The sequence below is a fragment of the Motacilla alba genome, chromosome 19 (genome assembly GCF_015832195.1).
Source record: "Motacilla alba alba isolate MOTALB_02 chromosome 19, Motacilla_alba_V1.0_pri, whole genome shotgun sequence".
Taxonomy (NCBI): Eukaryota; Metazoa; Chordata; class Aves; order Passeriformes; family Motacillidae; genus Motacilla; species Motacilla alba.
In genome coordinates this window covers 3,379,945-3,403,311 of record NC_052034.1, presented here as the reverse complement: position 1 = coordinate 3,403,311, position 23,367 = coordinate 3,379,945, and the positions used below count along the sequence as shown (strand labels likewise).

Below are 23,367 nucleotides of genomic sequence, written 5' to 3'. Positions count from 1 at the left end.
ATAAACCCCATTTTCTGTCTGCTCCTAGGAAGGATCAGTGGGTCACACTGAAGTGACCATGGAAGTGCCACTGACGGTGGAGATGACTCTGTGTGACAACTCTGCTCCTGAACTACCCCAAAAATCTGCATTTTAGGAAGGTGCCAGTCAAGGTGAGTTTGTAGAACAGCCCCAGAGCTCTCAGCAAAGTGCTGAGAGGAAACCCAGCTCAGCCACCGAGTGATTTACTACCTAAACAAACCTTGCAAGAGCTCCAGGGAGGGGAAGGAGCATTTCACTTGTTGGGAGGAGAGCCTAAATACTGGATTTATCTGATTCAAGAGTCCCAAGCTTTTATTGGGCTATTTGTACCTAATTTGTTTTATGGGAGCAGTCCCAGGCCGAGTTGAATTTCCCAGTGTTTTTTATTCAGCTCTAAGGAGAATTCCTTCTCCCTTGGCAGCCTCCTCTCCTGCTGGGCACCAGCAGCACCATTAACTGCTGCACTCTGGAACTGCAGAATTGGGCAGAAATTACAATTTTCCCTTTTTTCCTGCCTCTGAATGATATTCTGAGTAGCTGCTCTTCATTCTCTACACTGAGGCCAGAGCTGCTCTTCCTTGTCAAGGCAAGAGATCATCTTCATATTCCTACACTTCATGTCTCATTTTTCCAGAAGGGAATGAGCAAAAAAACACATGTTTTAACAGCACCGTGGTAAGTTACAGAGTATTCACAGAGTAATCCATATTTTATCTGTCTTCTCCATCAAAATAGGCAAAATTTTCAGAGATTTGGCACTTGGATGAAAGCATATTCCAAGTGAGGGTTGGCTTCACCACAAAGTCCACTTTGACCTGGAAACACCAGAATTCCTACTTGGAATCCATCTGATTTACCAGAAACACCAGAATTCCTACTTGGAATCCATCTGACTTACCAGAAACACCAGAATTCCTACTTGGAATCCATCTGATTTACCAGTTGCACAAACCCAGGCTTGTTCTTTTCACTCTCCTAAAGCCTTTGGATCCATGTGAAAAATCTTTCCCTCCCTTGGGATAATTTTGGCTCTGCTCAAACTTCCTTATTTCAGTAAAAGATGGAGCACCCTTTAAGGCTCTAATTTCAGTATGGTGATTATTAAAAAATTGGTGTTTTCTGAAGGGGCAAACTGGGTTCTGGAATCCTCTTTCCTTAGCAGGGAAGGCAGATCTCTAAAATATATAATCCAGCTCTGTTCCAAGTGAAGCTTTCACTCAGATGAAAACATGTTCAGGGCATTTAACTTGATTAGGGGAAATTTACTATGCCAATTCCTTTTTTGTCACCATCCTCCCATTAAAATTTATGAGGGCTGATTAGTACACGATATTTTTTTTCTGTTTTTTTTTTAATCAGAGAGCATCTTTAAAAAAGGAAATGAGGGCTCAGCTCTGGCAGCTGCACTTCCTTGCAAGCACAGTTTAAAGCAAAGGTTTCTATATGAATTTAATGTCCAGTTTTGGGGGGAGGTAGAAGCTTTACATTTTGATTAATGAAAATTACTACATGTTCACAAATCAGCAAATTGGTTTGCAGGGAAACATTCAGAGGTTTCAGCTTTCAGAATCTCCAAATTCCTGCACCAGGTCCCCCTGGGGGCTGTCACCTCTTGTGACATTAATTCCTGCCAAAGCCCTGTCCCTCCTGTACAGCCAAAATCAGTTCTCAAATCAGAAACAAAGCACCAAGGCAGGCAAAAAATAACGTGGTTACATCCATCCTTTTTTTTTTTTTCTTTTAAAGCATAAATGAAATTAGCACCATTGTGCCTGAGGAACACTCCTCGATGTCAGATCAGCATTCACTGCAGGCCTTACCAAGTGGGTTTTAAGACCATTCAATTACAGTGCATGACTTTATTCAATTTGAGAGAGAAAAAAAAGGTTGAGAGGATGCCTGGGAACATTCCAGCACAATTTCCATCTTAATAATTCACAGCACTGCAGATTGTCAGGTCACTTTCTGCAGTGTCTGGAAGGCAGAACAATGAAACCACCCCAGGGTCTCCTTGTTGGGTTTGTAAAAAGGAGACTTCAAGAGAGGGTCCAAGATGAACCTTTGAGATGCACATATTCAACATTTATTCACTGGACTGCAGGGACAGCATGGCAGCTATAATGAATTTGAGATGCTGCCTCTTAATTCCTCAATGCATCTGTGTCATTGGATCAGACTTTAATTCACTTTTCACTTCAGTTTGAGTTTTGTTCTCTTTAGCCCAGTTTCTTTAATGAACAGGAATGTTAGCAAAGGACTTCTTGAAAACAGGGAACTGAGATTTCATGTAGGAGCCTCCAGTTGGGGGCACCTGGTCCACCTGCACTCAGGGCTAAAGAACATTTATTACCCTGGGCATTTTCTTCTGTAGATAAAGGAAGAAATTGCTTCAGTGCTACCACCAGCTTACAGATTTGAGCTCCTATCAGTGCACAAGATCACAACATTATAACCATTAAAAATCAGGAACACAGGTACTTTGTCTTTTTTTTTTCACAACCAGGTACCTCTTCCTTGATCCTTAAGAAAGGGGAAAAGAAAAAAAAACAACTGATTAGTGCAGATTAGTGGGTTTAAAACCCTTTACAGAAATTTCACATATTTACATTTTATCCTTTCACTCCAGGTATAAATTTTGCCAAAATTAAATCAAAGGATGGATTTTCCTTTCTGTCTCCAGTGAGCCAACAATATTCAACCCTTGTCCTCACTGTCCAGAGCTGAAGAGGTTTTACCTTCAAGAAAAAGAATCTGTAAAAAAGACAATATAGTAACAAAAGAACTTTTAATAATCTAAGGCTAAAATGGTAAGGAAATTTATGTGAAATTTAGAGCATTAACTGAGCCTGAAGAAGTCTCTTTTCCCCTCCTTTCTCCAAAGTCAGCTCTGTTGTCTCCCCTGCAGCACCCCACAAAACCAGCAGGTATGGAGACATCTTAGAGCAGAAGACATTGGGGGGGGACTTTTTAGGACATTTTTGATAACGTATTAAAAATATTGGGAACCAATCAAAACACTTCATTGTGCCAACACATACAAAAAGCAGAGGAGAAAGGCAGCACCAGTGGCTCAGTCCTTGGACCCCTGCTCACTGGAAGAGGCTGCTGTGGTGCAGAACATCATGGGCAGACTCAAAGGTCAGCACTTCCTTGTGGAACTTGCTGAGCTGCATCTTGATTTTCTTCAGGGCAGGAGTTGATGCCTTCCTCTTGTAGTTCATGGCTTTCAGAAGTTTATCAGCCAGGTAGTGCAGCCAGAGGACGTTGCTGTGCGGGTGGTAGTCAGTCCAGCTGTTGGAGTTCTCCTCTTTCATCTGCCTGTAGATGTCAAACTGCAGGTCCCCAGTGCCTTGGAAGAGCTCCATGTCCGTGGAGAGGTCGCAGAAGACGGTGAGCCCGTCCTTGTCCAGGCGGGACAGGGTGTAGTCGATGATGTTGACGTGGATGCCAGCCGTGGGGATGCGGCGTGTTTCCCCGTTCAGCACGTACTGCAGCTCCCTCAGCTCCGTGCTCCTGACCAGCACGTTCCCCCAGTGCAGGTCCCTGTGCTCGAAGTGCAGCTCCTGCTCTGCCACCGCCAGCGACGCGGTCACCTGGTGCAGGATGCTCCTGGCTGAGGCCACCGAGGAGAAGCTGCTCCTCATGCGCTCCAGGTCCTGCCCTCCAAACTCAAACTCCAGCACCATGAAGAGCTGCTGGGCCCCAAAAAAGTCTGGCCGGTCGTTTTCCGAGCCTGTTTCTTTGTGGAATTTGTCCCAGGCTTCCAGGAGATACCTGGGATAGGCCCCCTGGACACAGTGCACAGAGTAGAGGCTGATGAACCCCACAGTTCTGTTCACAGAGCCCTCAGACAGAAGACTGAGCTCTTTGGAAATGATTACCTCAGGCAGAATCTCCCCAAAGCTCTTCTGAGCTTCACCATTTATTTTTTCAGTCCCCTCAATGGGAATTATTTTTAAGGCTACAGGTCCTCTCTCGCTGTCAATCTGGAACACCTCTCCAAAGACCCCTTCTCCAATCTTCTTGCAATCTTTCATCTTATTCAAAGGAATGCACTCCTCAAAAGCAATAGGTCCCTCCTGGTTGCACTCTCCAAACACTTTCTCAGCATCCGTAAGGAGCAGCTCCAGGGCAGAGGAGGAATCCCTGGGAGCCAGCAGGACCATGGAGGAAGCAAACCAGGAGCAGCCCTGAGCTTTACCAGCAGACAGGCTGGCTTGGTACCCCGAGAGCGGGGATTTCCCTGAAGGGGTGCAGAGGATGCTGCTGCAGAAACTCTCATCTGTGGTCACTTTCTTCTTTTTATGGAAGGACAGAGACGCTCGCACTCTAGCCCAGGAATAAGAGTTATTGAGGAGCGAAGAGTCATTGCCTCTGACACCTACAGACATCTCCAGAGCTCCCTTCCAAGTTCGTTTTGGCCTTGTCTGGAGTCTGAAAAGGGAATTATTGGGCTGCTGCTGCCTCTTGCTCTTGCGCCTTCTCCGCCGCAGCCGGGTGTGCCTGCCCCAGCGGCTGGCACTGAAGCCACTGATACAAGCTTTCCTGCAGGTGCTGCCCTCCCCGGGAACACCCTTGGTCCTTTTGTGCTTGTTCTCCAAGATTCCTTGGCGGCCCACAGGAGAGCCTGGCTGCAGGCAGGCAGGTTGAACATCAGCCTGCTTGTTGAGTTTCATGCTCTTCAATCTCATTGGCACTTCCAGAGGGTCCAGGACCACCACTGGCACAAGCTGGTACTCCTTGGCTAGGTCTCTCTGACAGCTCGAGCCTCTTTTGGCCGAATCTCTGCTGAGATGAGATGGCACCTCACAGGGCTCCTCACTGTCACAGGGCACAGGGGGCTGTGGCTCACTCTCCAGGGGCGGCAGCGCTTCCTGGGGAGCGCTTGGTGCTTTCAGCGGGGACGGGGCAGCTTGTGCCGGGCAGCGTCCCCGCAACCCTGACCTCAGGACGCGGCGGGACTCCCGCAGCGCGGGCTGGGGCTCACAGCTCCGAGCCAAGCCTGGTGCTCGGAACCACTCAGGCACCTCCTCGCCAGCGCCCAGCAGCGACGGCCGCCGCCCGGAGCAGCCCTCGGGCGAGCCGCGGGGCATTCCCTGCTGCGAGAGGGACTCGCCCGGCGCCGAGCCGCCCTCGATGGTGGTGCTGAGCAGGAACGAGCTGAGGCGCAGGGGCGAGCGGCGGCGGCGGCGGCGGGGCGGGGGGCTGTCCCCGGGGGCCGAGCCGCTGTCGGCGGTGGAGCTGAGCAGCAGCGGGGCGCGGCGGGGCGGCGGCGCCCATTGCGGGGTGCTGCACAGCAGCGGCGGCCGCGCCGCGCACAGCGGGCCCTGCCGGCGGCGCCGCGAACCGCGCACCGGGGACGGGCACGGCGAGGGCGAGGACGGCGGCGGCCGCCGGGGCTCCTCTCTGCGCCCGCGGGGCTCTTTGCCCTGGCTCCACTTCTTCTTCTTCCCCGCCGGCTCACGGTTCTCCTTCCCCCGGGCCCGGGTCTCCTGCCCCCGCCCCCGGTTCTGCGGGTTCCGGTTCTCCTTCCCGGCCGGGCCCCGGGTCTCCTTCCTGCGGGTCCGCAGCCGCCGGGCCCAGGCGGGGCGCTTACCGAGGGCCGGCGGGGGGCGCTTGCCGGGCGGCGAGAAGTCGGGGTCGTCCGAGGGGGAGGAGCCGGCGCTGGAAGCGGAGAGGGCGCTGGAGGCGGCGCTGGAGGCGGCGGAGGTCGAGCTGAAGAGGCGCTTGCGGTCCTGCGGCGGCGAGATCCACGGGTCGGGCGGCGGCAGCGGGCGCAGGTAGCCGGCGCGCCGCGAGTAGGTGCGGAGCAGCCGCGGCTGCAGCGGCATGGCGGGGCCGGGCCCTCTGAGGGAGCCCGCCCGCCGCCCGTTCGAACGGCTATCGCGAGAGCGCGCGAGAGCGCCCGCCCCGCCCACACCGCGGCGGCCAACGGCCGGGACACGCCCACGGGACACGCCCCGGACACGCCCTGGACACGGCCCAGACACGCCCCCCGGGCCCGGTGTCATTGCCGGTGTCCCGGTGCCGCTCCCGGTGTCACTCCCAGTGTCCCGGTGTCGCTCCCGGTGTCGCTCCCGGTGTCACTCCCGGTGTCCCGGTGTCCCTCCCGGTGTCGCTCCCGGTGTCCTGATGTCTCTCCCGGTGTCCCGGTGTCGCTCCCGCTGTCTCTCCCGGTGTCCCGGTGTCACTCCCAGTGTCCCGATGTCTCTCCCGGTGTCCCGCCGTGTCCCGGTGTCTCTCCCGGTGTCCCGCCGTGTCCTGGTGTCACTCCCGGTGTCCCGATGTCTCTCCCGGTGTCCCGGTGTCGCTCCCAGTGTCTCTCCCAGTGTCCCGGTGTCTCTCCTGGTGTCGCTCCCGCTGTCTCTCCCGGTGTCCCGCCGTGTCCCGGCGGTGCTGCCGCTTCCAGCGTTTCCGCGGCGTTTCCGGACCGCCGGGACGCGCGGTGCCGGCGCTGCTCCATCCGCGCTCAGCCGCGCCGCATCGCCGGCAGAATGAATTCCTTTGCACGCCCGTGCCGGGTCCCTGTGCACGGAGTACACCTGTACAGGTGTGCTACACCTGGGCGCGCTCCAGCGGGAGCCGGGGGACACCGCCCGCCTTGCCCGGGGGGGCTGTGGGTGCCCCAACCCAAAACCAGGCTGGAAAAAGCCTTCAGCAGCCTGGGGTGGGGAGCGGGAGGCGTCCCTGCCCATGGCAGAGAGCTTGGGAATGGACGATCCCTTCCACCCGCAGCGTTCCATGATTCCAGGTATTCTACACATAGAAAATAGGATGTAAAAATATTGTAAAAATAGGATTTATTTCGGGTATCCCCACCGCAGGGAGGCTCCGTGCCCGGGGCCAGGGTGTGCCCTGCCCGGCAGCGGAGGCACTGATGGCCACGGGTGATATTTCCTTTTATCCGTGTTTCATCTCCCAGGGCTCAGCAGAGATGCTGCAGCTCGGTGTCGCTGCAGACAGAGCGCGACACGGGGCAAGCGCCAGGACTCGGGTCAGAAGGCTCTGCAGGGCTCTTTGATTAAAGCAACACGTTGTCTTCGTAGTGTTACAGCATATTTATATTTGCTTAACAAACACATGCACTGCCCGTGGGTCACGGAGAAGAAACAAAACTCTCAATAGGTGAAAAGGAGCCACGTCGCTCTGTGAGCCAGCCAAAGTCCGCATCTTTTTATTTTCTCTTTCTCCACGTTGTCATGGTGATAGCCTTGGTACCTTCCTCGAGAGAGACACGAGGCTTTCCCTATCTTCAGGAAGCCTTTGCTGGCTCACAAGAACAGCACAAAAATGCCTTTCCTACAGCTCTGCTGCTCCCTCCAGCCGCTGCTTGGCCCTTCAAGCCCTGCAGGTTTCGGTGTCGCTGTCGCCGCTGTCGCTCGGGCTGGGGACAGGGGACGCAGCTTGGTGGCAGCACAGCGCTGGGTTCCTGCAGCCGAGCCAGGCATTGCTGGAAAGCAGCTGATGTTCTGTTCCTTTTCGTGTCTGTTTTCTATTGTTCTTAAAAAGCTTAAAGAGCTGTTCTGCTGATCCCTGGGGAAAAAAAGCCCCAAAAAAATCAGGGGGAAATGATTTCCAGCGGAGAGCTCCACCTGAAAGAGGAGAACCTGAGGGTCACACAGGCAGCCTGGACCTTCTCCTGGGGCAGCAACAAGTGAGACATCCTGATGGGTTTGCTGAGCCCAGAGAAGCAATCAAGTCCCAGAGTTAAATTCTGCACCTTTTGTTCTGCCTCTGAGTTTGGTGAAATCAGGTTTTGACTGGGGGACAGAAGCAGAGGGAGGATATTTGTCATTGCAGAGCAGAGAGTATTTAGGGTTCTGTGGAACACTTGTACTGATGCAGTTGAAGCAGAGGCCTCCTGTTCTTTCAGGGATTTCATCCTGAATGCTCCCCTTTCCCCACTGAACACAGGGAAATCTTTAATTCTTTAATCTGAGAGACTGACCCTGGTGATTTATCAGCTGCAGGTCATCAGTAATTGCAATTTGGACAGTTTGGGGGAAGAAGATGCCTGGCCAGACCTTGTGTTCTTCCAGAGAAATGATCTCAGGCCCCACTTTGTGAATTCCAAAGAAAGTCAAGGACGGACACTCGGTAATGTTCCTTTCTCTGTCTCCTATTCTTGTGGTTGTTTCATTTCTTTCTGTCGTGTTTGGTTGCCCATAAACCCCACAGATCTAATGTGTGTTTGTAGACAGCAGCAGAATAAACAAAGATTTCTCATTCAGACCTTCAGAAGACAAAAGGATTCCTGTCTCCTTTGGCCTAACCAATATTGCCTGGTGGAAAAATAACAAACAACCCTTCTCTCCTTTATTTTTCTACTTTCTTCTCTGAATTAAGCTCCCTTCATTACTTGGATGCCTTTTGTTGTCCCTCATGGCTCTCAAGGAGGTCAGCTCTTGCAGTGGGTAATGCTGTTTTCCTCTTTAGATGTTTTTTCTCCTAAATGCATTACAGGGCTCTGTGACTTGTAATTTCCGGCGAGTGCCATCGACCATTTAATTCTTTGCAATCACTGCAGCAGATGCCAAGCACATTTGCAGTAATTGGATGGCACTTAAGGGATTAGCCAAGACTGCCAAGACTCGGCTCATCCAAACCACAGCTGGCTCTTTGTGAGGTTTCCATGGGAGCCTGGCCGTGGCTGCTGCTAAATTTATTTGCAATCTACATTTTGAATAAAGTGCCCTGAGCAGGAGCCCGCCTGCGTGGCCCTGACTCTGTGGCGTGGCTGTGGCATCTCCCCGAGGCACAGAAAATTGGCAAATGCCTCCTTCAGGGTGAGGAGCCAGCTGTCCCCAGGCAGGTGAAGGAGCTGGCAGCACTTTGGGGTTGGCCAGGTGTGGTGGGAGAGCAGCTGCTGCAGATCTCCCAGAGCCTTGGAGCTGCCAGCACGGTTCATGACCTTTCCTTCTGCCTCGTGCGAAGGTGGCAGAGGGTTTGCAGAGCCACAATTTCCTGCTTTCATCTCTGTGGGCCCCCTCACTCATCCAGCTTTGCATTTCTTCACAGTTTGTGCCTCCCACAGGAGGACAGAACAGGTTTTGTGATGCTGCTTCAGTCAGGGAGGACACCAGCTGCTTATGGCTTTGTCACACAGCAGGAACATCCCCAAACCCTGGGTTTCCCTCGGTGTGCCCAGGAGCTGCCAGGTTTGTGGGCAGAGCTGGGGAATGCAGTGACCTGGGTGTTTGCAGGGGAAAGGGAGCTCAGCTCAGCAGGAGAAGGCCATCAGTACTTCATTATAAAGCACAGCACGCTGATACTGATGCCTCAGCTGTTATATTTTATTTTTTATATTTTTCAGATTCTGTGCTGCTTTAGTGTGCAGTTCTGAGCTTTGTATTAGGGGATGGAGACCTCTCTTCACAGGGCAAGGAGACAAAACAATTCCTTCTCCAGCTGGGGACCAAGGACAAATGATCCAAATCTCAGCCCAAGAGCACAAACAGCGTGGGCTGGAGAGAGAAAAACAAGAAGGATGGGACTTCAGAACCTAAAGCTGTAACTGGACAATGATGGAAATGGAGCAGAACTGATCCAAGGGAGAGACCCCAGGAGTGCTCGTGCATTTTGGGACCATTTTGGTTCATCTTGGGTGCAGCCCTGGCTGGGCTCTTGTGCTGCCCAGGGTGGATCCATTGAGGAGATCCTTTTAATAATAAATCCCTATCCCTTTTTAATAAATCCCTATTTCATTCTTTAGCTCTGTCCAGCTCTGTTCTAGGCCAGCCTTCACAAGGCATCAAGGCAAGAGCATCAGACAGGAGCCATGCAGAGCTTTGCTGGGCTCCAGGCCCTCTTGGGGCAGCTTTGTTTGGAGGGTAATTGAATTGTAGCTCTAAAGAGACATTTCCTGTCCTTATTACAGCGGGCTGAACGAGCTGAGTGAGGCTGCAGTGCCACAAACAGATTGCTCTGGCTCCCCCAGACCCAGCTTGGCTAAGCTGGACCCAGTTGGTCTGTGCAGCACAGCTGGGACACAGCAGCCTCCTGCTGAGCTGGGACCTGCTCACAGCAGCGGGGTCACTCTGCACAGAGCACACCTGAGCTGAGCTCAGCTGCCAGGCTGACACTTCTTCCTCTGGGGCTCGGGTCTGAGCAGCTCCTGTGTTTTCCTGGAGCTGCAAGGAGCTAGCAGCTGGTCATTCCAGGGAGGAAAGGGTGGGGACACATCCCAGACTTCCCAGCTGTGTCTGTGAGGAAGGGGAAGGAAGGGGATGAAGGGCTCTGCTCAGCAGTTCCCTGAAGGAAGGGGGTGAAGGGCTCTCCTCAGGACTAGCAGCAAGGTATGAGCTGGCAGAGGTATCAAGCCAGGACCAATTTCATGTCTTTGTGTTACCCAAGAAGTAAATGCTGTTCTGTGGGGTGTATTCAAGAGCAGGGTTTCACCTTTAAATCAGTGGTTAATGTGAATACACTTTTTATTAAACCCCTTCAGCTTTCAGGGTTTGATTCAACACTCTTTTATTTCCCAGTGATGCTTTTATTGTCTGACCTTAGGAGGTGAATTCACTGCAACACAGCACAGCTACCCTTGCTCTCAGTCTCTCAGCAGTGCTTTATGTGCACTTTTATTAATTTCTCTTGCCTGATTCAGTGCCAGCTCCCTCACAGAACAGGGCATGGTGCCTTGGTTTCATTAGATGTGCACTATTTCTCCTTCTCCTCTGATGCTCCTCCTCAAGCACTTTCCCGTCTTGGGTTGGGGGACAGCAGCAGGTAAATGTTCCAGCTAATAATAACAACACTCCTGCACTCTGCATAGGAGACCCAGGACCTGGGAGGAACATGGAACACCTTCAAAGGCTGAAAATGGCTCTCCTGGAAATGGAGGGCTGAATCAAAGACAGAATCTGTTCTGCAAAGTCAGCACTCTCCCCTTTCCCTTCTCTTCCTACAGACAGCTCTGTGCACTGGGACAGAAACTCTCCCCACAATTCCATTTCCATTAAGGCTGGGTGTGCAGGTTAGGGGGATAAAGAGTGGCTAATTGACCCAGCCAAGGATGGCAAGAGCAGCTGAACAGAGCATTTTCCCCCACACATTTAATTTCTTTTTTTTCTTGCCTCCAAACCCATGACCTTCAGAGAGCAGCTCGTGCCTGATGTTACTGATTTCTGGGGCCATGAACAGAGGTTTGAAGCAACTTCCTCTCTCACCTTTGACTCTCCACCTTGGTTTTTTGCAGATATTGGCTTACAAGCGTGACAAGAACTGTAGAGACTAAATGACTAATGTAGAGAGCTGACCTCTGCCTTTTCTCTGATCATTTCCTTGCCAAATCTCTTTATTTCCTCCCTGTCTCTGCTATTTCAGGCTCTGCTCTGGCGCCTGTTTCTGACAGAAGATGGATCTGCACCACTCAAACATTGGCTGCAGGAGCATTTCAGTGCTGGGGAAACATCTCAGCATTTCTGAGTCAGCCTTTGGGAGCAGGGTGGGGATCAGTGAGTGCCTGGAGGGAGCATTTGGTGCTGGGAGTGACCAGGATGAGTGCCCAAAAGCAGGATGAGTGCCCAAAAACCCAAAACCAGCCGTGGTGAATCACAACTGTCCTGGCCAGAGCTGTCTGCCACTGCCTGCAAAGCACATGCTCTGTTTGGGTGTAATTTAAAGATATCATTGGGCTGATCTTGAAATCTCTCCAGCCTCAGATGTGACCTTGCCGCATTTCAAATGCCCCTGGATCAGGGCAGAGGTTGGAAGTTTGTTTTTCATGGTCCCTTCAGGTGGCATTTAGAGGCTGAGATCATCTCTGGGGCAGCTGAGCAGTGACAGGTGGAGGAGAAGGGGATGAGGAGCAGTCTGGGCATCCTGTGAGCGTGTGTGAATTATGAGGAGGCAATCCTTGAGGAATGAGGAGTGTGAGGAATTAAATACGGATGTGACATGGCAGGAATTGAAAGGGGAAAAAAAAAGAGAAAGGAGAAGTTTCAGTTGTGGAGGAGAAATCCTCCCTGGGAGAATTCCCAGCCTGAGCAAGAAGCCCTCGTGGGAATGGAGCAGGACTGGGGTTTTTTGGTTTTGTGTTTTTGGTTTGGTTTTTTTTTTTTTTTTCATGGGAAATTCAAGATGTGGAACTCAAAAAGGGAAATACCTTGCAGTGAAGATTCAGCCTCTGTCCCTTGAGAAGAACTGAGAGATTCTACATTATTTGCATCTTTAACTGGTGACAATTGGACTTCTTTGGGTTGTTTAGTCCTCTGCTATGAACGAATCTGCTTTTGTTTGAACATCCACAAATACTTTGACAAACCCAGCAGTAAACTTGATTTCCAGGCAAGGGAAAAAACCCCAAAACCCAAGGCTGTGAAAACCAGGTGATAAAAACAACACTCAAGAGCAAGCCACAAAGTCCCAGCTAAATTGCTTTTGCAGCTCAGTACAAGTTAAACTTCTGCAGCAACAGCATTGTCAGCAAAAAACTGAGCTTGTGCTGAGCAGGGTTCTGAGGCACATTTGATAGAAATGGAAACTTTTAATTCCAAAACAGCTATTCCACCTGAGCCTCTGCTGATGCCCCCAAAACCACAAGAAAGTATCAGTTTTGCATTCTAATTTTATTTTCATTTCGGTGATCAAACGTGGTTTACACCTTCAGGCCTCGCCTGGAGCAGAGCATTTCTCACTCTAGGGATCTTTTTTATTTAACCTGTCTCAGATTAACTGACCTGGAAAATAACTGCAAAGGCTCAGGGCAGCCACCAGGCTACAAGGAGGCCACGGGCAGGTTTGTGTTCTAGTTTTGCAGAGAAAAGAGAGAAGAGAAAGGTTTCTTTCCCTTTGCAGAGGAAAAGGGGAGAAAAGTTTCTTTCCCTTTGCAGAGAGAAGGTTTCTGGAGAAAGGTTTCTTTCCCTTTGCAGAGGAGCTCTAGGGATGGCTCTGGGATGAGGGATAAAATGAGTTCTTCGTTCCTTATGACGCTGGTTGTGGTTCTCTTGTGATTCGGAGCAACTTCATTAAAAACCAGATCCATCTGCTTAAATTTGATATGGAATTTAAGGAGGATGAAGGACAAAAATTTTCATGAAGCCTGAGATCTTGAGAATGATTTTCCCAGGGAAGGGATTTGTGCAGTTTCTTCATTTTTCTGCCTAATAGAAATAAAAGGAGATACAGGAGCACAGTAATTGTTATTGGCAAACAGAGGTCAATTAGAGGAAATCATATTTCTTGAAATGAGTTTAGCAGTTACTGGCTCCCCGTGTAATTCCTTGCTGCAGGGAGCTGGGGAGCAGAGGCAGCTGCTGTGTCACTGCCCCTGGCCTGGTGCTCCTGGTCCCCCATGACCCAGGGTGGAGCTGGGGCAGCTCCAGAAGCCTCAGGAAACTGGGATCAGGAGCTTTTGCTGCATGGAGGGACACTTGGGGGAAGGTGAGACAGCCTTGGCTGGGAGCCTCTTGCCCACACTGCTTCCTGAAACAAACCCAGGCTGCTCATCTTTGTCACCTGTGCTTGCTTCCTCATGTTTTCCTGGAAAGCTTTGATTTATCCTTAGGCACGTGCAGAATTTATTCCTGAGTTTTCTTAATTTGGGTTTTGGTGTGAAGGAGTGGGAACCAGGCAGGTGTTTTGGCTGACTGTGAAGGACCCTGGCTCTCATTGCTCATGCAAACGTTTAAGAAACCAAAAATTCACCCCAAGAAATCAAAAATTTACCCCCTTTACATCCTGCAAAGGCTGAAGAAAGGCTTTAATCACTAAGAAATGGTGAGAGGCTGTCCCTGTGTCCCCTGGGATGCTGCAGCTGAGCTCTGGTGGCAGTGGCAGGACCCAGGGAAGGGAAGGGCTGCAGCTGGGTCAGGGTGGACATCAGGAGAAGGATGAGCACCCTCTGCTCTCCCAGAGGGGGCTGGGCACTGCCAGGCTCCCCAGGGAATGGGCACAGCCTGCCAGAGCTCCAGGAGTGTTTGGAAACACTGCCAGGCACCGGGTGGGATTGTTGGGGTCCCTTCCAGCACATTCTGTGGCTGGCTGGGCTTTGTGCTGTAACATATTTCATTCCAAACATTTGCTGGGAGGAGAGAACGAAACCTGGAGGGGGAGAGGGGCTATCCCGAGGGATGAATCAGCTCAGGAAGGATGTGACAGTGCAGCTGCTGGCTCCTGACTGAGCTGCTGCCGGAGAGCAGCTGAGGGAGGAGGAGGAGGAGGAGGAGGGCAGGGCTGGTGTGTCAGGTTTCCATGCACTGCACGTGTGGGTGGTGCGAGCTGTGCCTGCTCCAGCCACCGAGCGAGCTGGGAGCATGGGGCAGGTGGCTTGGAAGGCTTTATTTCTGTCTCTTTTCGATTACAAAACGGAGAAATACGTCATTGCCAAGAACAAGAAGGTTGGGGTCCTCTACCGAGTGGTGCAGCTCTCCATCCTGGCTTACCTGGTGGGGTAAGAATCGCCCTCTGCTTCGTGTTTTGCTGTGATAAAGATGGGTTTTGCTGTGATAAAGATGGGTTTTGCTGTGATAAAGATAAATTAGGGCACTCTGCACACAGTGACAGCCTGCCGTGCCTCCTGATTTCAATGCAGTTAATCAGATAGGTTTATACAGCTGCATTTTGAGGTTATATCTGATTTTTCAGCTTCTAGGGATGGCTGGATTCAGCTCTACCTTTCAGGTTGAGGTTGGTTTAAAAATAGACCCAGTGACTATGGCTTTGCACTGCATTATTTATGCCTTTATGTCTCTATTTTGTGGGAATGGTGCCAAACCCTACGTGTGACCCCTCGGGGAAAAAGGAGCATTATCAGCCCTGGTGCTGAGCCTCGGGGCACACCTGTGTTTTCTGCACAGCATCGTGACCTGCTCAGGTGCAGATGGGAGGGAAGCAAGCAGAAAATGGGAGATTTCTGAGCTGGAGTGGGCTGCAGCAGCCGGGCTGTGGGGGCTGAGGCAGCAGCAATGTCAGCTGCTTTGCATTCATTTCAGAGCAGGGCAGCTTGGCTCAGGAACAGCCTGGGAAAGGCCCAGGTCTGCAGCACGCTGGTGTGGAATGGGCACAGGGATGGTCCCTGCAGGCTCAGACTGGAATTATCCAGCCTGTGCTGTCGATTCTTGAGTTTCTGAGGCTTTTTTAGATTGTGACACCTGACTGTCCCCTCACTGTCTGTGCTTCTGGTCCCTTCACCTTTCCCACACCTCGTGTTTCCACTGATTAAATATAGCAGAGTCATTTTTAGGTGCTGGGTGTATTTATAGAAAGCTGTGCAGTCCCAGAGCGTGCTCCAGTGAGCAGAGCAGCTCCTCAGCAGTCTGGAGGAGGAATCCTGTGGAGAGCATTGCTGAGGGCTGAGAGAGATCCAGCATGGACAGGGCAGGGTTCTTCTCCTCCTCTGGCATCTACAGCCTCCTGCAAACCCCTGGCACTGTCACTGATGGTCCCTGCAGTGACCCCTTTGTGCCTGGGGCTTACAGGAGCAGGTCCCTGTTCACACGCTGGCTTGGGTGGGGATCATCAAACCCTCCTGGACTATTTCTGGGATGCAGCTGCCGTTGCTTCATTGATTCACTGCAGAAAATGCAAGGATCTGCTTTTGAGCCCTCCTGGGAGAGGAAACCAGTGTTCTTGGGAAAAGGAGAAAGTAGGAAACTTCCCAGGGTGGGTGTGAAAAACCTGGTTCACTCTCCTGTAGAAATGTGAAAGTTTAATAATGGACAACAGGAGACAAAGATAATAAAGCAAAGAGTTTAACGGCCAGGTGCCTCTTGGCATTCCACCAAGAGCACCCTGGCTATTTCAGAAACAACCTTTATGTACATTTCTATTGCATCAGCCTGTTGCACGTTAATAAATAATGATGCATATTGAAACTTTCCCCCCGAACCAGTTAACAAGAATTGTTTAGCATGGCCCATCCTCAGGGCTGCCTTTTAGAACATCTATATTTCTTGGTTGTGGTTTGAGTCCGTTCTTATCATCACCTCCAGTTTGGGCTTTGGTCCATCTTTTCTGCTGGTGGTGAGTGCTGTCAGTTGGCATATCAATAGCAGGGGTCCTCATCATGTGTTCACTGGATGTTATCCCAACCGAGCTGGCAGTTTAACACCAAAATACTTCTATCAGCTATTTCACTACTCCAACAGAAATATAAACTGTATCTTTATAGCAAAGTTACTTTGACATCATGCATATAGCATCCATTTTAATATTAGTGAAAAGCCAATATTAGAAGATGTTTTTGTAACAGTGGAGAGTGTTCATGTGCAGGTTTGTCACACGTGGCAGGTGAAGGGCTGTGTGCCACCCGTGCTGCTCAGGAGAGCCCTGAAAAAGGGAGCTGTGCCAGACTCAGCCTCTCTCCCTCTCCCAACCTGCCCCAGCACCCTCAGCTTCTTCAAGGGTGATTTATTGTCCTGACAGGTGATGTCAGCAGTATTGTGGGGGAGCTGGAAGTGTTTCATTTGAGCCGGAGGTTTTCACCAGGGAAATGGAACTCCTGCTGCTTCCAGTGGAGAGAAGGAAGCAAAGCCTTTCCCTGGATCGCTTAGCAAGGCAGCAGCTCTCCCAGGGTGCAGCCAGGCTGTTCCCATCACCCTGGCTTACAAAGGAGCTGGATCCAGCTGGGAATATCCCCTGCAGGTTTCTGCCAGGCATCCCCAGCCCAGCTGCAGGTTCCATCTCCCAGCCTGGGCTGCTGCTGGCTGGCAGCTCAGTGTCTGTGGGCTACGGTGAGAGTTCTGCACTTGTGAACCTGCAAAAGCCTCTCTAGTTTTTCATCCTGGGACAGACACAGCCCTGCTCTTCCTTTCCCTTTCTGAGGTTGCTGAGTGTAGCACAGATGGAGGCTTTGGTTTCTTACCTCATGACCTGTTATTACACATTCCTCCACTGCTGGCAAGCACAGCTCATGCCCAAGTTTATCCTTTATTAGCAGTAGCAGTTGCAGAGGGTTTGGTGTCAGTGGCATGTTTTGATTTGACCTCGGTGTGAATTTCTCTGTCTGACTCGTTCCCTGGCTGCTGTGTTCACACAGGTGGGTGTTTGTGGTCAAGAAAGGCTACCAGGACACAGACACGTCCCTCCAGAGCTCTGTCATCACCAAGCTGAAAGGGGTGGCCTTCACCAACACCTCGGAGCTGGGGGAGAGGATTTGGGATGTTGCAGACTATGTCATCCCTCCCCAGGTTGGCATCACCCCCTGTGGGTGCTGAAGGGATCTATCCAGGTCTTCCCTGTGAATTAGCAGGAGTTGGGATACAAGAAAGTGATGCTGGAAGGGGTTTGTCCGTTTTCAGTTTTGTATTTGAGATGCTGGGGGTGCTCTGCCTCCCCCAGGACCGTGGGCTGGCTCTCATGGCTATGTGTGCACCCACGGTGAGGGAATTCATCCAAACAAATATCCACACAAAGGGTGACGTTGTATCTCAGCCTGAAAAGCCATGGGGAGAGGGGTTGCTCACTTCTGAAGGGAGCTTCATGCTCCTCGTTACAAGTACTTTAAAAGTAAACCGAGTTTTGTAACTCTTTGTTTATTGCAGGGTGAAAGTGTCTTCTTTGTCATGACAAATCTGATTGTGACCCCAAACCAGAGACAAGCCACGTGTGCTGAGGTAGGAAGAACTGAGCCCCTTGACCCCCAGACCCCTGCAAAACCGGGGGTAAGAACTGACAGAGGACACTTCTGGAGCAACAAAGAAAGGAAGGATGAAAGACAAGTATTTTTTCCTGTAGTGTAAAAGCTTATTTGGGAAATTACTGTAAACCTGGGAAGCTCAGCTGTCTTAATTTCCAGAGGCATTGATCATGCAGAGACTTCCTGACTTTAGGTGGTGTTGAATTTCTGCCCAGCTGGAGAGGAGACCAGGCAGTCATAGCTCAGGGCTAGAAAAGGCCCTGGGAAAATAACTTTGATGTGACTTGTGGTGGTTATGGGGAGAGGAGATTTTTAAGATCTCCATCCTGGAAAGTGCTGAACATTCAGGCTCTCGTTGCCTTCCAGACACGGGGTGGTTGCTCAGCACCTTCCAGAACGTGCCCTGAAGGCCAAAGGCATTAGGTGCTTGTGTCATGTGGAATGTCCTCTGTGGAGGTGTTTGGAGTGGGCTGGAGCCCGGGGAGGAGGTGTGTGCCTGTGCAGGGAGTGCTGTCCATGGAGCAGATGGATTTTCCATGTCACACCGGGGGCACAGCTGGCTTGGTCAGGGCACTGCTGTCCTCTGGTGGCCGTGCAGCCAGGACAGGGGCACATTTGGGCCAGAGAACTTTGTGGCTTAGATCCAAGGTAGGATTATCTTACAGCAAAGTGTGCTCCTGCCTGGTTTTGGTGAGGACTGATGTTGGTTTTTTCAGCCTGCCCCTCTCCAGACTGAGCAGAACCCAAAATCAGGAGGGTGTGGCTGAATGCTGGTGCTCCTGGTGGTGGGGTTTGTTTGCATGACCCCCAGTTACCACTTCAGCTGTGTGGTTTTGGTGCTCACACAGAGCCCACCCCACTTTCTCTGGCTCTGGTGTCCTGTCACACTGCCACTCGTGTCCTTTTCCCCTCTGCAGAGTGCCAGCATTCCCGATGCCCTGTGTGACAAGGACACGGACTGCCGGGAAGGGGAAGCAGTGGTGGCTGGCAATGGTAAGGGACATGTCCCTGTCTGAGCTGTGTCTGGTGTCCTTCAGAGCCCTCAGCCTGGGCACACCCCCCAAATCTCTGATTGCAGAGAACACCAAGGCCTTTCTTTCCTTTCCTCTCTTTTTTTAAGATCCATGCCTTGCTCACAGCTCTGTGGTGGCTGGGCCAGGGAACCCCGGGCTGCTCAGAGGCACAACAAGAGGGTGTTTGTTCCAGCTGAGAGGCCCTTTCACAGCAGGGACGAGAGGGAAAATCCTCTATTTTCACGTGCCCTGTAGGCAAGGAGAGGAGGTGCCTGCTGGTGTGACCTTTTCTGTGCTGTCTGCTCACAGGGGTTAAGACTGGCCGTTGTTTGAAAGACAGGGGCAGCACCAGAGGGACTTGTGAGATACTGGCCTGGTGCCCAGTGGAGAAAAGATCCAAGCCCAAGTACGTGTCTGCTTTCCAAGCTTGAGTTGCTTGGCTTGCGTGTCACCCAGGGCAGTTCCTGTGTCCCCTCTGCTTGGGTGCTTGCTGGAATGTTGGCTGCTCAGTGCAGGGGGGACTCTGCAAGGCTCCCCCTGGCAGGACTGGCCCTCTGCTCCCCCTGCTTCTCTCCCTGGCTGCTCCCAGCTCTCGGGGTGTCCCCTGGACCTGCACGCTCCTCACCAACCCCTTGCTGGCACTGTGGGGGAAGTGGCACAGCTGGCTTGGTGCCATCCAGCCTATTGGATAAAGCTGCTTCTAAAATGGCAATTCAAGATTTCACATGTGGGCAGGGGACAGACAGAAAACAAACCCTTCTCTTCCAGGAAACCACTTCTGGGCAGTGCAGAAAACTTCACTGTTTACATCAAGAACTCCATTCGCTTCCCCAAATTTAAGTTCTCCAAGTAAGTGCCACAGGTTCCTGAGCTTCTCCTGCTCAATAGATACTCCCCCTCCTCCAGAAAAATAAAGTGCCTGGACAAGGCTGGCAAAAAAATGCAAATTAAAAAAAAAATTGGTTTGCCTTTGCTGCTTCAATGTGAACAAACTGAAGCAGTGTAGAAATGTGCATGTCCTGGCTCTTGTCCTGGGCTCAGATAGGCGTTTATAGAATTCTATTGTTTTCCCTTGAGAAGAAGAGGTCACCCTGGAGCAGTCTGGCAATCTGCTCTGTGTGAGTCATTTCTTGAGCCCAGATTCAGCTGGCCAAGCCCTTTTGTGGCCAGGATGTCATTTTTTGGGGGGCAGACTGCTTTCCCCAGGCCAGGAGCAGAGACACCCTCAGGGTGACAAGGCTGCTGTGCACAGAGGATGTTGGAGATGCCTCTTGACTCTGCAGTCCTGCTGCAGGCTCTGAAGGCAAGGAAAGAGGGAGCCAAGGTGGATTTCCCTGTTTCCTACGTGCAGGATGAATGTGCTGGCAACTGACAACGAGTCCTACCTGAAGAGCTGTCGGTACAGCCAGGAGCATCCCTACTGCCCCATCTTCGTGCTGGGGAACATCGTCCGCTGGGCTGGGGGCGACTTCCAGGAAATGGCCTCACAGGTAGGAGTGCCCCGGGGCTCGTGGGTGTCCCCAGCTGGCTCACTGCTCACTGGGAGGCTGTGAGGAGTCCCTGCCCAAGGAGCTGTCTCCTGCACTGCACTGTGCTGCAGAGGTGCCAGTGCTTAAAGTCAAGCTGGTTCCATTTATCCTGTGCCCAGGGAATGGGGTTCCTCTAAAACAGCTGGTTGTGTCACTTATCTTCTATTCAGGGCTGCCCAAACTGCTGCTCTGCCAGCAGGGATTATTTGTTTAATTTCAACATTACTGCAGCATTGGTTTAAACCCAGAACTCTGGAAATCCACCCCTGCATAAAACATCATCTTCCCCACTGAAGTGTGGAATGGAATGGAATCAATGTCCTGGGATGAGAAACCTCAGGATACCAGCACAGGGAGAAGTGGGACTGTAGAGTAATAATGGGATTAATGTCACACACCCAAACTCAGCCCAGGCAGGAGTGCGTGCCCCTCGTTTGACCACAAGTGCAGCTGCTCCTTGCCCCTGGGGAAAACCTGCCCAAGGGTCTGACAAATTTGAAGACACTTTAACTGAACTAAGCTTAAACAACTCACCCTGTCTCTCTCTTTTAAGGGTGGTGTGATAGGAATTCAGATTGAATGGAACTGTGATCTTGATAAAGCCCCTTCTGAATGTAATCCTCACTATTCTTTTAGCCGGCTGGATAACAAGTCTGCAGAAACCTCCATCTCTTCTGGGTACAACTTCAGGTGGGTACAGAGGAGGGCACAATGCAGTACCACAGCTGGGCTGGGCTGCTTGGGCTTGCAGGTGCTGGAGGTTGGCAGTGGAGTGGCACCAGAATGTGCCAGGCACTGCTGCAGCCGAGCACTGCAGAGGAGGGAGGGAGAGAGGGAGTGCTCCTGGCAGGCTAAAGCTGGCTTTGATAAGGGAACAGATCTCTTTGAAGGGATGAGAGACTTCAGAGGGGCAGGTGGAATTAAAGCCAGCATGGCTGTCTTGCAGGTTTGCCAAGTATTACCGGGATGCTGAGGGGGTCGACTACCGGACGCTCATTAAAGCCTACGGAATCCGCTTCGACGTGATGGTGAATGGCAAGGTGAGGCCAGGCCAGGATGTTCCAGAGCCTGCAGAGAAAGGAGGTGTGGGGAGAGGCAGCTCTGAGGTGAGGACAGGCTCTCTGGCCTGTTGTAGGAGAGGGCTTTTCCCATCCATCCATGTGGAGCTAATCCCCATGAAGAGAGATCACCTGCAGTGCAGCTGAGCCTGCACCTTAAAACCAGGCTCATGTAAAGCCCAACAGAAATAAATGTGCCCCAGAGACTTGTTTTCCATGTGCAAGCACTGCAGAGAGAAAAGAAGCCTAATGCAGGGATGATGCAAGCTCAGAAATGAGCCAGGGACAGTCAGACCTAAGACACACAGACCTTCAGCCTCCAAGATTGCTCACTGCAAAATCCCCCATGGTTGTGCCTGGGAACAAAATGCACCCAGGGGCAGCAGCAGCAGCTTCCCCAGGGCAGTACCACACCCTTGAGTTTGTTTTGTGGGTTGTTCTCTCAGTGGTGACTTCATGACCTTTCTTCTTCCAGGCAGGGAAATTTAACATCATTCCCACCATTATCAATATCAGCTCGGGGCTGGCACTCATGGGAGCTGTAAGTTAATGTTTTGTGTTAAAGTAACCCCAGGGGACCCAGACCCCAAATGGGATGAGAATGGGATGGGGGGTTTAAAACTTCTCCAGCAGAATCTTTACTACTCAGAATATTTGGCCAGGTGTGTGTCTGTGTCCTGTCTTAAAACCATTTGTTAACAAACCTGGTAGTCTAAACACCCCCACAGGCTGTATTTTATATATGCATACCCTGGAAAATGCATGGAGAATGAAGGAAAACACCGTTTCTACAGTGTTTATAAATTACTATTTAATTAATGTTCATTTCTAATGAGATCAGAATACTTCCTCTTCTGTTTCAAAGATAAAACACAAGTTCTTTCCCTTTGCAGGGAGCTTTCTTTTGTGACCTGGTGCTGCTATATCTGATCAAGAAGAGTAACTTTTATCGAGGCAAAAAGTATGAGGAAGTCAAGTAAGTGGGCCTGGATTTGCCTTAAAAATCATGGCTTTCTGTTAAGTGATAGAAACAGGAGGAGATAGAGGAGCACAGTTCCAGGGAAATACATTCTTCCAAATTATTTTGGCCGAGTTATTGGCTTCCTCTGTAATTCCTTGCTGCAGTGAGCTGGGGAGCAAAGGCAGCTGCTGTGTCATGGCTGGACTGGCAATGGCCTCGTGCTGTTGGTCCCTAATGACCGAGGGTGGAACTGGGGCAGCTCCAAGAGCCTCGTGAAACTGAGATGTGGAGGGGCCTTTGGGGTAAGGTGAGACAGGCCTGGCTGGGAACATTTTTGCCTCCTGAAACAAACCCAGGCTGCTGATCCTGTCCCTGTGCCCGTTTCCCCAGGTCCAGCTCCAGGAAGTCCTTGTCCAGCCCTACGCTGAACGGGAATCAGAGCCCGGAGCAGCTCGGCGGGCTCTAGGCACAGCAGAGGCTCTGCCAGCTGGACCCCTGCTCCAGGAAATCCACACAGGTGTGGCATCACACCAGCACTGGGAGGTGGACATACCCCAGATCAGGCCTGCTATGATCAGGATTCCCAGAGGAAAAAAACCTTCTCTAAAGACTGTCGTTCTTCCCTGAGATTTCTCTGGGATCCTGAGCTTGCAACATGTGTCGTCACTATGGATTTACAAAAGGATTTTATATAAGGACAAAGATGGCACCAAATGAATGTTTTTATATCCACTGATAGATGTATCTGTACTTATGCCAATAGCCAGCGTTGTCCTGTGGCTGTGCTTTGCTTCCATGTGGAGAAAAGCTGTGATGGGAGCACTTTGGGAAGGGCTGAAGCTGAAACCCAACCTGCTTCCTGCTCTGCTGCCGTGGCAGCCACCGCCCCCAGCTCCTGCCTGGGTGATGTGACATCAGGTGTGAAGCAGCAGGACTGCTCTGCTCAGGAAATGTGGCACTGGAGCAGCTCTTGGGGCTGGGGAAGGGGCTGTAGGGCCCTGCAGGGCCCGAGGCAGGGGGGACGGTCACTCTTGTGGGGGTGAATGCACTGAGCAGCAACGTGGCCCTGGAGCACCTGCACAGCCTCTGCCTCCTTCCTTCAGTGCCTGCCTTCATCTGCTCGGGACTGTCCTTGCTGCACCACTGCCTGATCTCTCGTGCTGGGCAGGTCGGGATGGGCACTCAGGGCCTCTGTTTCTCACAGCCT

The 23,367-nt window shown here is 51.6% G+C and overlaps 2 protein-coding genes across 5 annotated transcripts; one reads left to right on the top strand and one right to left on the bottom strand.

Annotated features, from left to right (window-relative positions):
• Positions 1-585: 585 nt before the first annotated feature.
• HASPIN (histone H3 associated protein kinase) lies at positions 586-5,986 on the bottom strand. The gene has a single exon (XM_038157622.1). It carries the CDS (start codon positions 5,850-5,852, stop codon positions 3,111-3,113), a length of 2,742 nt encoding a protein of 913 aa, XP_038013550.1. The 5' UTR covers positions 5,853-5,986; the 3' UTR covers positions 586-3,110.
• Positions 5,987-14,174: 8,188 nt separating this feature from the next.
• P2RX5 (purinergic receptor P2X 5) lies at positions 14,175-22,870 on the top strand. Of its 4 annotated transcripts, none has more exons than XM_038158253.1 (12): positions 14,175-14,413; positions 17,000-17,150; positions 17,505-17,693; positions 18,517-18,592; positions 18,922-19,018; positions 19,381-19,461; positions 19,964-20,102; positions 20,695-20,831; positions 21,088-21,181; positions 21,675-21,740; positions 22,093-22,175; positions 22,551-22,870. In XM_038158253.1, exons 1-12 carry the CDS (start codon positions 14,277-14,279, stop codon positions 22,624-22,626), a joined length of 1,326 nt encoding a protein of 441 aa, XP_038014181.1. In that variant the 5' UTR covers positions 14,175-14,276; the 3' UTR covers positions 22,627-22,870. The 4 variants fall into 4 exon arrangements, with proteins under 4 accessions (XP_038014181.1, XP_038014183.1, XP_038014182.1 ...); XM_038158255.1 differs by having other exon boundaries at positions 14,176-14,413; positions 17,505-17,624; XM_038158254.1 differs by having other exon boundaries at positions 14,176-14,413; positions 17,505-17,681.
• The last annotated feature ends 497 nt before the right edge of the window (positions 22,871-23,367 follow it).